At 40.3% G+C, this 13548-nt stretch overlaps 1 protein-coding gene across 2 annotated transcripts in view; it reads left to right on the top strand.

Annotated features, from left to right (window-relative positions):
• The window catches only part of LOC310906444 (SAM domain-containing protein SAMSN-1-like), a 35020-nt gene that overhangs the window by 13460 nt on the left and 8012 nt on the right, over positions 1-13548 (top strand). Inside the window, exons 2-7 of one of the 2 annotated variants that reach the window (XM_083855743.1) lie at positions 2906-2977; positions 3583-3738; positions 5682-5802; positions 7168-7319; positions 9875-10081; positions 11602-11752. In XM_083855743.1, the coding sequence (XP_083711869.1) occupies positions 2906-2977; positions 3583-3738; positions 5682-5802; positions 7168-7319; positions 9875-10081; positions 11602-11752 (859 nt within the window). The remainder of the gene's footprint in view (positions 1-2905; positions 2978-3582; positions 3739-5681; positions 5803-7167; positions 7320-9874; positions 10082-11601; positions 11753-13548) is intronic. The other variant, XM_083855744.1, reaches the window with a different exon arrangement.

The following is a 13548-nucleotide window of genomic DNA, read 5'->3' as shown; positions in this document are numbered from 1 at the left end:
TAATAGTCCCATTCCCTTTGCAGCCAGGAGCTCCTAAATCTGCTTTTCGTTATCAGTATAATGGGGTTGGATACATTTTTAAAAGGTGGTGCCTATTGATTACTTAATGGAAAAAGTTAGTATAGAGAACTGCTGAAGCAGCCCTATTCAGTGCTCTCCAGTGCAGCAAGACCATTATCTAGAACAGTGGAAATCATCCTGTAACCCTTATTAATATTTAATAAGGATGAAGCAACACTGAAGTACACTACCAAATAGCCCAAGGCTCCTGAACATGTAGGATGTAAAGTTGTTTCAAGGGTCAAAACAAGAATAACTGATTTCCCTGTGCTCAGGCTGTTTATAGGTAAGACCAACACTAAACAACGTTTTCCCTCTTGTTCCTTTTAAACTATCTCCAGCACATCTGCACTTTAATATACACTTATTCCTACTTGACATATTGAAGTGTTGGAATGCAGCAGAAAGGTCAGTGTATGTTTAGAGATTGCTGAGACGATTTTATACTTTCCCTTCCTGATGTTGCTGTGAATCCCAGGCTCCCTTCTCCCTCATGCTCTATGCTGCAAGGCACATTTGGCTGGGTTGACAAGCTAGTGAAAGGTGTTAATCCTGTCTAATAGAACCATAATCCTCATGGCTGTTTTTTTATATCATACTATTGAGCTAACCTCTTGTCACAGGATGTTCTCCATCTACTTAATAGCAAAGCTCTTTATGGGAATTTTAGATAAAATTAAATGTACAATTCAAATTGTCATTTGCAATTTCACAATGTAAAAATAAACAAACAAACCACAGTGTTTAGACAACAGAGATTTTACAATCAATTAAGAGGAGAGCTGTGTGATTTTTGTCTTTATTTTTTTTTTTCTTTTCCCCTCAGTGAATAGTAAGCGTCATTATAGTTGTCCAAAAATATTCACAAATCTGGGTCAGTTTTTTCAAATAACCTTTGGCTGGAAATATTTTTCAGGTTAGATGTGCCCAGAAATACAGGGAGAGGGGGGAGGGGGGATGGAGAAAGAGAATGTTATCATTCTTTTAAGCTACACTGCCTAGAATATGGAGCCAATAAATGGATAGAATTTTCTCTTCCACCTGACTCTGCTCAGGCTCCCTCTGCTCTGTCCACATTCATTTGTTTTGGGGAGGTGGCAGAACTGGTTAATAAATAAGTCTTGGAAAACGGGAATACATCAAGGAGGGATTTCTCCTTAACTTCTCTGGAAGCAGGTCCAGAGGTCCATTAAGTGTCCCTGCAGTGTGAAGGCAGGCAAAGGTAGTGGCTCCCAAACCAGTCCTTTCCTCCTCCTCTTCTCTTGCCCAAAGGATGTTCTACCTCTGTTGCTTCTGAGGCTGCCTCATGGCAATTCTTGCCTCGTGGAGAAGATTGGAACTCTGTAATAGGAAAGCTGGGAACTCACAAGCCTTTTGAGGCTTGTGAAATTCCTGGATTGACAGCAAAAGATGGGAGATGGAGATGCCAGGTGAAGAGTGCACAGTGGGTACTTTAGAAACCTGGGGGAGATGAAAATATGTGGCTGGTGGTGGGGGAAGAAAGCAATGGAACAGGGAACTAGTTTGGCTGAAATCACATAGGCAATGCAAAAGGATGAATAAGTACAGGAAAAACTGTAGCCCAGATAGTCTGAAATCACTTATTAAATCAGACAGAATGTATTTATTTTGTGGTTTGCTATTTTAGATCAGTGGTTTTTTTCCTCTAGAGGGGATTTTGAATACTCAAAAATAGACTGAGATGATATTGCCTCATATATAATAGTGCTCAAGAAACCTGCTCAAGAACTCTCATACTGCATTAAAGACTTTCATTTAGTATGGAAGAGGGAAGTACTTAAAAAAAACCCTGTGCCATTCTAGATTTATCTGTAAGTATTGGTGAAGATATAAAAAAAAAAGCTCTTAAAGACACTGTAGAATGGATAGATGTCCAAACTCTGGCTGTTTGTAGGGCCACACTTAAAGGGACTCCCAACTTGTCATCAATGCCAATTTTATGCCACCATGGTAGTGTCAGGCAGCTCTGCCTGGGAAGGTCTGACAGGTATTTCTGTATGGCCCTACTCCTCAAAATCTGCTGTGCCACTTCCCTTCTTTCTGTGGCATTTATCCATGTGCAGAAAGAGTAGAAACTAGAAGGAAATCAGAGCAATCCATTCACTGTCTCTTAATGCACAGTTCAGGTGATGCAGCTTTGCTAAGCCAAGTAAAGCTGTGGCGTGGCAGAAAATGGTATTTTACCATTTATGTTTAAAAATCAGAATTTCTAATTGAAAAGTTGGGAAGAAAAGCACTAGGCCTGCCTGGTTATTCTGTTACTTACTCCCTCTGCAATGTGTGGATTTTGTACAAGATATATTCATAATCCTCAGCAATCCTTGCTCATTCCTGATGGTAAAGAAACATAAATTGCCTCCCTAGCTGCAAAAGTACATTTTATAAATTGCCACAATTTACACCACCAAAACCAAGTCTATTGCTTGTAGCATATTTATGATACAAGCAATAGACTTAGGGTTTTTTTGGAAACTCTTAAACAAGTCTTTCTTACCTGCATATAATGCATGATTATTTACATACATAAGTAAAGTGAAACAGGTGTAGAAGGACTCGTATATATAATCATATCCATTACCTAATTAGTATTTAAAGCAATATTGTTTCTTTTACTTATTTTTCCACTTCTGCCTTTACAATCACAATATTTTCCCCCCTGCAGTCACCTCATATTTTGTTTCTAAATGGATGTAGCAGCTCATGGTCCACTGATATGGGAGGGATTTTTAACACCAACAGGTGGCTTGACAGTTTTATTTAAGCCTTAATAAGAGAACAAAGCCAAACACCAGGAGTGAGCCCAGGTTTGTCTTTTCTTTTGCAGCGCACCAGCAGCTTTGGGAGCTTCGACCGCTTTAGGCACCACTCGATATCGAAGGCAGAGGATCCAGCTGAGGTCTGTAGGACACAAAGTTTAAATTTCTGCAGTTCACTTCCCCATGACAGATGTGCAAAAGCATTGGGAAGCTATTGTGTAAATTTTACAGCTATTGTGTAAATTTTGCATCTATGCCATTGTGTAAATTTTGTATACCTGCATCTGTCTGAGAGATTGAGGCCTTGACAATGCAAACAAGAGAATCACACCTAAACTTTGGCACTTTGATGTGAAAAGAGAAACAATTACCAAACAAACAAACAAACAAAAAGTGCACTTCACATTGGTGCATGCATGTCCCAAGTAACCAGCTCTTTACAAGTAACCCACAGATGTCTCACTTTTGTTTTCAAGACCTCCGCAAAAATCCCCTCAATTCTTATTGATATTAGTGACAAAAAATAATGGGAAAAAAATTACCTACAAAAAAACATTTTTTCTTTCTGTCATCCATACATAGAGTATTGTGCTGCAAACCTGTTTAGGTACACAGTTTGCAAGGAAAATTAACTTTGTCATGGTAACTGTGTTAATGTCCTAAATATTTCTCCATAATTCCTGCTTCAGGATATTGCATTTTATTTTCGTGGTGAGTTATTGCTTACTTTTTGATTTCAAAACAGATATCTGAGCTGGAGACTATAAGTGACATTGGGGAAGCAGTACAAATCAAAGCAGCAAATAATGGAGGAAGTCTGAGTAAGAAGATGAGAGCCATTTCACTCACCATGAAGAAAAAGATGGGTAAAAAATACATCAAGGCACTCTCTGAGGAGATGGTAAATACAGCCTAAGAGCCCTGTGTTTCTTGGAAATATATGTGAAGTAAAAAATATTATGTGCTTTTTTCCTGTTCATGTTTCAACTGCTCTCAGTTGTGATAAACCATAAAAAGAAGGGTAACAACACATACTGAATTAAGGCAGTTTTAGTATGTACCTGTTCTTTCATGTGCATTTTAGTGTACACACAAATCACACAGTAAGGGCCCAAGAGAGTCATAAGACTTTTACATCATTTAATTTTGGTTTTTCATCAGAGGACATTTGTATGAGCACAAAAAAACTCTCCTCATGTGGACACAAGGGAGTATTGGTTGAACCTCATCGTCAGTCTGATGCTCAGTTTGTACAAATGGGTTTCATTAGAAGGATTCACCTCCCAATACAATAATTATTTCTGAAGTCTATGTTGTAAAGGTCAGCCAGCATCCTAGAGAATTCCAACTCATATGCCTTATCTCCTTTTCCCTTATCTTCGTGAAACTATCTTTATTAAAAATAAAAAACAATCTTGCAGATACTGCAAACGCTGTTTTCTCAGTGCTTTGTGTCAGTAAGTTCCAAAATCTAAAAACATAAGGAAAAAAAACTTGTCACACTTAACAATCCTAAAAAAATCTAGCTACTCTGCATCCTATCTCACGTGTAAATATCAAGTAAGGAAAAGAAATTAGAACTTCACAAGTAGGAAATAATTTCTCACAGGATACATAGTTTTTGGAGAACCAAGACAAGGGTCCATATTTCATTAGTTTCGTTTTCCTTTTTTTTTTCCCTCTAAAATATTTTTATATTTTCTTTATATTTTTTTATTATATTTCCTTTCTGCACATTTGAGGCAACAATTCCTATGACAGAAATTCAATGGGTTATGTGGTTGGACACACAAGTAGCATGATCTTCATTCCTGCGGGAGATGATGACAATCAATACCAGCCTCCTGATAAATCTGTAATGCTTCTGGCTGGTGTAACAAGCACAGTTCTTGTTGAAAACCAGTGTAGTCTTAATTTTAGTGCTCTGCCTAATATGTACCTGTATGGGGCTGTACTTCACACACGCATTGCCATCTTTGCATCACCATCTAACTGGTGAATAAATATTTTTTCCCCAAATATGATGTGCTGAAGGAAGTTCCAGTTGCATCAGGATATCATATGCACTGGCAACACAATGAATTCTGCTGAAAAATCCCTCCCTTTGAAAGATCATCCCTATTTCATTTATCTGTTAGTTACATCATCTCTCATTTAACTGTGACTGAAATATGGATCTTATTGTTTTGAACAGGCTGTGATTCCTGAGGTGTGATTTATTGGTATAAACTCGAGGGGCCAATTTCATACACCATTAGACTTTGTGAGAGAAACATGTACCTGTTAATTCTGAAACACAATGGATTTCAAGGGCAGGGTGAAAGTTGGGCAGGGTGGTGAGCACGGTGCTAGAACACACCAGTGCCCTACATGTGTGCAAGCTGTCCCCAGCCTGCCACCAAGCAGCCACCACCTTCAGCAGTTCAGTGTAAAACACAGCTGTGTCAGCCAGCTCCTCACCACCTGCTTTCAGAGCTGAGCTTTGTATTTCTTTCTCTGAGACAAGCAGACAAAATCTTATCAGGCTGCCTACAAATTTCCTGTTACAAGCTTTCAGCTCTGCCATGGTGTGTTGCAATCCTCCTGGCCTAGCTGGTTGAGTAGGGATGGGATGAAGGGAGTGGGGCAGAAACAAGACAGGGAATTCCTCCAAGACCATAAAATACTAGGGGTGATTATTGGGCATGATTAATACCAGGCATCAACTTCTAAAATGCCTTCTCTCACAAAGGTGTTCTTAATAAAGTGCAACGATGAGCTGATCTCCAATGATGCTTTAAAACAAACAAAATTTCTCTAAAATACATTTCTTGGGGATTAACATTTGTTTTTTTTGTGTTAAAGAATGAAGAGGGAAAAGATGACAGTGATCCTGGTGGTGGAACACACACTGAGAAGGTCTCCCTGAAAACCAGTGACTCTTTGGAAAGCCTCTATAGTCTGAACAGTGGCCAGAGCTCATCTAGTAAGTACAAGACACCTACACTTCTTATTCAGTCACTGAGTCAATATAGTTATTGCTTATGTCTGTGGAATCAGAGCTGGTGATCAAAAATGTGATGGTAGAGAGCTCTTCATTCTGGCAGACAAAAGTGTAATTTGGTTAAATGGGTAGCAGCTAGGGTAGGTATACATCTATCCAGAAATAAATTGAGTGGTTTTTAAGAGTGGAAATACTAACTGAAGAAAAAAAATAACATGAATTGTAGGGCATATTGGTGGTATATATGCCATAAGTTTTTGTGGGGTTATCACTGCCGCAGTGCTGGGTTTGCAATCACTGGTTGCAGCCACACAAGCATCCTCTCCTGGGAGACTGGCTGTGACTTCATCCTTTGCCATGGAGACAGGAGGTAGACAAAGTTTCTCTGAGATGGTGAGGGATGTGGGTCTGACCTGGCAGCTTTGGGACATGGTGCAGAGAGACACAGCTCACCTGAAACCAACTGAAAACCCTTTCCAATAGGGTAGTCTCAGTCAGAGGGCAGAGGAGTCTCTGACGAGAATTGTGCCCCCACCTCTCTCTGTGTGCTCTGCTGGGGATATTTGCTGGGTGGCAGGGCACAGCTACCCCTGGTGACACCACTGTGCCACCCTGCAGGCACTGCCTGAGCCCTGAGAGCAGGCTGGACCATTTGCACTCAGAGTTAATCTGGCCCTGAAATGGAACTGTGCACTTAAGCAATCACCTCAAACAAAACCATTTTTATGATCATTTTCTGTGATTTGTGAAAATCGTATATGGGAGTTTACTTCCAACACACTGCTGCTCTTATCTAAAAACATATTTGGATGGGATATTGCAGAGCTTGCTCAAATTTGCTTGAATTATTCTGCTGATATTTTATTGCTCAACTTGGATAAAATGACAGGCAGAAATGTTGATAAGATTAAAATTTCCCTCTGCAATGCAGGTTCCTTTGATGTTTCAGCTAGCTCTGGAATGAAATAAAATAACTTCTACAGTACTTGTTTTAATTTCGCTGAATAAACAGGAGAAGTTCAGCAGAATTAATTCCCTAAATTGCACTTTTAGGGTACATTTTATTAATCTGCAGAGGTAATATTTCAAGAAGTCTGTAAATAAAATGTGTAGTCTATTAGTATCATCACCAGAAAGATTACTTTAGGAAAGGTATTAATGAAAGATCTCCTACCCATTTTCTTCAGTCTCTTGTAGCATGATTTTTATTGAACGTAGTTATCCTGGAACGTGTGAAACCCACACAGAATACACTCTGCCTCTGGTTCTGTGGTTTTGAGCAATTTTCTTTTGGGCTGCAGAGCTGTATGTCTGGGCTTTTGGTGTCTCAATGTGCCTCTCCCCCAGGTGGGGTGACCAGCTGCTCCGATGGCACCAGCAATAGGGACAGCCTGCGGTTGGAGGACGAAGTGCCCTACCATGGCCCCTTCTGCGGCCGGGCCAAGGTGCACACTGACTTCACACCCAGCCCTTACGACACTGACTCGCTCAAAATCAAGGTAAGACACCCACCAGGGATGCCTTGTGCCTTAGCTGTAATATTTTCAGATTCTGTGCTCCCCTAGAGAGATGTAGTCCTGAGCCTTGTGTTAAGTGTGACCATTCGGCTTTGGGGGATTTGTCTGGGATAAACTGACCTGAAATAGAGACTGAACAGAGCTAGAGTATAGGTATTTATTGAAAGGCCTCCAGGATCCACCTTGGGCAGGACAAGAGCCTGACCACAGCTGCCTCCAGGGTGGACTTAGTATGGTCACAAAATGGATGACCCATCACAAGATCTCACACTTTTATAAGTTTTGGGCCATTTGCATATTGGGGTTTAATTGTCCAATTACAGCTTCAGGTTGTGAGGTCTCATCCTTCTTGTCTTCTCTTTTCAGTCCACTGTTGCTTATGCTTTTGGACCTGAAAGTTGTCCTTGGTCTTCAGCAGGAAAAGGATTTTTTTTTTTCGCCCTACTCTGTGAAGAGAGCTTACTAATACTTCATATGAGGCTCAGAACTGCACCCCTAGGCAGCACGGAATCTGAAAATATGAAAGTTAAAACTTAAGGCATCACCAGGATTCCTTCTTTCCCACTAACAATCCCAGGGGGATTTATTTTTTAAATGTAAATAATACACTAAATGATGAATTTTTAACCACCAAGCATGTGGAACACTCTAAAAGCAAGGCTGATCTGGCTTCAGAATGCTTCTATAAGGACACAGTTGAGATAAGGCTGCAAAGCCAAATGCTGCTAAAGCCTTTTTAAGGCACAGATTCCAGATAGGAACTCCTTTATGGTATCTCCCCACATACCCCAGCTGTCCTCATAGCAAAATACATGTTGCTTCCAACATACATGGTCTGGAGAAAGAAAAAGTGAAGTCCCACGGGATGTGAAGTTGTCTCCCCAAGCTTTCCCAGCCACAGCTAGGATATGTACAAAGACACCCATTTCTTTTAATAAAAACAGCTTGTCTTTCCATTAAACTTTTCTTTAAGCCTATGTTTGAACTATGAACATTGTTCAGTCCAGGCATGGCAAGGGCTGTGTGGGCTGTGTGAGGAAGAGGAGCAACAAACAGGGGCCCAGTTGAGCATTATTAAAAAACTCAGCTCTTCAAACTCTTTTCTTCTTCACAGCTTCTTCTTTTTGCCAAATCCTATATCTCACATAGACTCCCTCTTCTCCTCTCTAGCCTACATGAGAGCTGTTACTCTGCTGGTACTTGCAGCCTTCAGCCCTTGTCCTCTACTTCCACCCACATCTAGGTCACTTCTTTTAATACAGTTAAACTGCTGTAACTATTTAACTGGTCATGAAATGGCAAATATCTGCAGGCTCATATAGGTTTCTTTTTTAGTCATTAGGGTGGTGTATTTTGGAATTATAAACTAATACTTAGGGTTGAAATCCCCTATATTTATCACACAAAATTTCAGTACCCTGAACCTGAATTCCAAGTGTATCTGCAGCTTGGCTTGGAGCCATTGCCTAATCCTGACCTTTATCCCCATTTGAAGCTCCTGAGCCCGCATGAGTTTGTAGAATAAAGTATGCTTATAGGACTTTAAATAAATGTTTGTTTAGTTTCCATTTCACTGTGCTCATAGCTCTGAGCCCCATGCTCTAACTGAACCAGGTCACCAGCTCACAGTCAATTTTGTACTTGGGCTTGTACCAAAACTAGGGTGACCACTTGACTTGCTGTTCCTTGACCAGACCAGAAAAGATGTAAGTCTTGGAGCTGTGGACACATCTAAACTGAGTTTGATTTTTAGCTCTGTGACAGAATCCCAAATGAAGTAGGCATTTGTTGGATAACTCTTCAAAGGCTTTAAACAATTTTCTGTGATACGTGCCAAGAAGAGAGAGCTCATTTTTGAGGCACTTGGGAGCAAGTTGTGTAGGGTGTATGACTTTGTAAGAGCCTTTTTACTATGAGAATTACTCAGCTGAGACCCGGCTTCCCACAGTGTGGCTGTGAACACCTTTACCAAAAAGCCCTCTTGAAATAGCTGTGTTGTCACCCTTTTAAACACTCATATTTGTTAGGGGAGTTAAATGTTCTTTATTATCTTTGAGAAATGCAGCCAGTATTTTCTACTGTAAAATGGGTAGGAGTCTACCTTTCACATAGGCCAGCTATTTGTTTTTGAAGACCCTTGAGAGGCTAGATAATAAGATTATTCTGTAAATTCTATGTCACATATTTTGAAAATAACCTTACAGTAATCCCTTGCTTTTTTGCCAAAACTATGCCTACTGCCCATGACAGAAGTTAATTGCTGATGCAACCCTATCCCTTTTCAGGGACCAAGTGGAACACAAAAGTAGTGAGAGAGGCTGCTTTTACTCACCTCTCCTTTGCAAAGGTTTGGAGATAAGGACTAGGTTCACTTTCTGTAAATATTTTCCTGGGATTTTATAAAAGCAAAGGCACTAAATCTAGGTTATTAAAAAAGTTGCTTCACACTGACTACGGCTGGGTTTGGTCCATAGAGGAAAAGCTACATATAACAAAGCAGAGGTGTAAGCAGTGGTGTGCTTTTTTGATTGTTCTAGAAAGGAGACATCATAGATATCATCTGCAAGACTCCCATGGGCATATGGACAGGCATGCTGAACAACAAAGTAGGAAATTTCAAGTTCATTTATGTGGATATCATCTTGGAAGAAGAAGCTGCACCCAGAAAGATGAACCCACACAGAGGAAGCAAAAGGACCAAGCCTAAAACATTACAAGAGCTCCTGGAATGTGTCCACCTGCAGGTCAGCCAAGGCATTTCCCAGCTCTATTTGAAACGTTCCCTTTCTGTGTGCTTGGGTTTGAATGACATTTACAGGCAGGAGGGGAAAAGCAGGTTTCAGCAGTTTTGATGGCAGCAAAGCAAAGCAAAGCAAAGGAAAGCAACCTCGTGTCTGTCTTTTATCTGATGTGAGTGATGCCAAGATGATTTTTTGCCTTTTCTTTGATATACCTTTTATATAACTTCTATGTAGCCTCAGTACTCTTAGCATGCATACTTGTAATTCCTTAAGTCTGATAACTTAGCACAGTCCTAGTATTCTGTTAGGCCAGGATAACAAACATCCTAAAGGCCTCATAGTAGGAGGGTGGAAAGCCCTACACTATCTTGGGAATCCAAGGTCCTCTCTAGAACATATCCTATAAACTAGAGATTTGGCCCATCCAGGGGGGAATTCCATGGATGGGGAAATACCACACTATTCATCCAGGCCTCCCTGGATGCTCCCATTGGGGCATCCTTGTTAGATATGCTAATTTTTAAGCTCTATAAATTGTATACGTGATCTATCATGTGTAGCATTGTAGCACATTCCATCTTGTCAAAGTGGTGCAGCATAAGGATCCCTATTAAAATACCGGGGCAAAAACCCCTTATCTTTAACCATGTCTGGCTCTCAATTTTAAGACCAGGAAAGGCCTCATGAGTGGCTTACAGAACTGCATTTTACCTCATCATGATGCTGGGCTAAGACACTCCACTCAGAGAGGGACACTGGTGACTTGTCAGGTCAGCCTGACTGCAGCTGTGTCCCTAAATACAGGAGATCTGTGGCTGTGGACATTTCCGGGACAGGGCTGCAGTCTGACTCCTGTGCCAAAACTGAGAATTGGTGTTTCTAATTTCTTGTAATCTTTAGGGAGCAATAGTGGGTTTGCACTATGCTCATGTTGTGCCTCTCTCCCTCTCCGCAACCCTAGATCTTGACTGAGTGTCAAAGTGTAATGAGGTCATGATTTACAAGTAAAATTTTTAATAAGGGTAATTGCTTTGCTGCTGATGCAAACACTCCTCTCCCTGGAGCATGCACAGAGCTTTGTACTGAGTCAACACACAGCTCAAGGGGGACCTTGTGTGACACAGCAGGGCTGAGGGCTTCCTCTGCTTCTCCCCTTGCTTGTGTCGAGGGTTCCCTCCTGTGAAAAGGCAGAGCAGAAGGCCCTCATGTCCTCAGCATGGGAAACACTCATGGAGTGACCCACGAAAGTCCAGACTCAGCAGGTTAAGTAATTTCTGACAGAGCGCTGCCCTGGTCCTCTTTGCTGCTGGTCTGTGCTATGGAGATCAGACACAGATGGCATGGCCAGGAGGACGCCCAGGCATCTCTGCCTCTGTTCCCTCTTGCTCTCCACCTCTCCAGTCAACTGGACTGGAGAACAGACCCCATTGTAACCTGGCCAAAAAGAAAAAGTTAAATTGTGCATATTCTACTAAACATAGTGCTTGTTTCCATGAGAGGATTTGCTTGTTTCCTTTTTGTAGGAATATGCCTCAACCCTCCTGCTGAATGGCTATGAAACTTTAGAGGACTTAAAGGATCTACAGGAAAGCCACCTTATTGAATTAAATATTTCAAACCCAGAAGACAGGGCAAGATTGTTATCAGCAATTGAAAATCTCCAGGACTGTGACAGTAAGTGTTTAAGATTCATTAAGAGTATATGCACTAGTATCTTAAGAAAACAAGATCTTAGTTCACACAGCTCCGGTAAAGAATTTTCTTTCATTTTTTTAAACCACATTGTGCAGATAATTACAATTTTTTCTTCCCTCACTTCATCCCACACTTAAATCCTTATCCAAATCAGCTTTATTTTGTAGGAAGTGTTTTTAAAAAAGAAAAAAATACAGTAATAGCTGGTTTGCATTCTTCTCTCAAAATTAATCTAACTTGTGTTCATGGTGAGCTTCCAAGAGTTGAACATATGGGATGTGTATACGCATGTGTATTGATCACCATTTTGTTTTCTTCACTTGTTCCTTTTGTGGGGAGTGGAAAAGCTAGGATACAAAACAGGAAAAACTTTTCTCATTATATGTTAATGATATTTCCAGTCTGACTTTGAATTGTAAATATTTTATGTCTATTTTGTAGAAACTACAGCTAAGCAGCTACTTAATTAGACACTCAGCCAAATCAGGAGGTGTTTTTGTCTTCATTAATATTGGTGCATAACTCCCACAATGCTGAGCAGCCATGTCATCAAATGTACACTTCCAACTGAGAAGCATAGGAAAGAGAGAGAAGGATAAACAATGTCTTTCTGGTATAGTTTAATATCAATTTTTGTCAGGCAGCCGCTTATTATCTCCTCAGTATGTAGGCAGCTTTCCTTTTTTTTTGCTGAATGTTTGGGCTTTTTTTGGAACCCCATTTGTACATTAAGTTGTTCCTGTTCTTATTCAGCTTCCAGAGAAAGGCTCTTGCAAACATGTTGCAGTGGCTTTAGAAAGGTTTTCTTTGCCCTCCAGGTTCAGAGGTTCTTTCTGGTCTGTAGCTTTGTGAGATGACAGGTTTGAAAAGAACTCTTGAAGGGCTGTCTAGGTAAAAGCAACGACTTAAAGAGTGAATCCAGGAAAAAAAAAAAAAAGGTTACATTTTGCAGAAGTTTTATTGCAAGATTCTGCCCAGAAGCCACCTGAAAATCTATATACTGAGCATAGTGTGCTTTTCTGGGGAACTAGCCTCGCTGTGCTTTCTGCACCCTTTATTGTAAATGTTTTCCCACATTTAACACCAGAAAAAAAAAAAAAAAAAAGGTAAAGAAAAATGCTAGATTGTAATTTTGCAGTCTTGCACCAGTGTGAAAGCCAAACTGAAACATGATGGTTTCTAACAGACCACACGAGTGCCAAACTGTTCTACAGTGGTGAGGGAGTGTGGTTTGCTATTCATATTTGCTGGGTAGCAAAAAGCAGAGCAAGCAGCTTTCAATACTGAAGGTGTCTTAACACTTAATGTTCTATATGCACCTGTGCAAGAATCAAACCTAACAAGTCCTTACATGTACTGAAAAAGAATATATTCACCTTTGTTATCTAAATTGGGTTCTCCCTACATTGGCAGCATAGGATTAAGTCACTTCTCCAGGCAAAACAGTGTTCCCGATGTTATCTACATGGTAGTCTAATAGTTCAAATTCTTGTAACAGCTCTGGGAATAATAACATTAAATCTTATAAAGTGGTCCATGCTTCAGAATCAGTGATGACACTGTAGTCATATTTCAAGAGATGAAATGAGTATTTGTTTCACATGCACTTTAGATAGGTACAGCAAATCTGTCCAGTATTCAAATTCAATCAAATAATTTTCCCAGAATCTATGAATGATCACAGGGACCAGAACCACAACATCCTTTAGTGTCATGCCAGCTATAAGCATTCATTTAAGTCTTGTTAAATTTTGTAAGATTCGTGTATGTTTTAA

Source organism: Zosterops lateralis, assembly GCF_965231275.1.
Source record: "Zosterops lateralis genome assembly, chromosome: 2".
Lineage (NCBI taxonomy): Eukaryota > Metazoa > Chordata > Aves > Passeriformes > Zosteropidae > Zosterops > Zosterops lateralis.
Note: the sequence above shows the minus strand (reverse complement) of the source record. Positions and strands in the feature narration are given on the sequence as shown.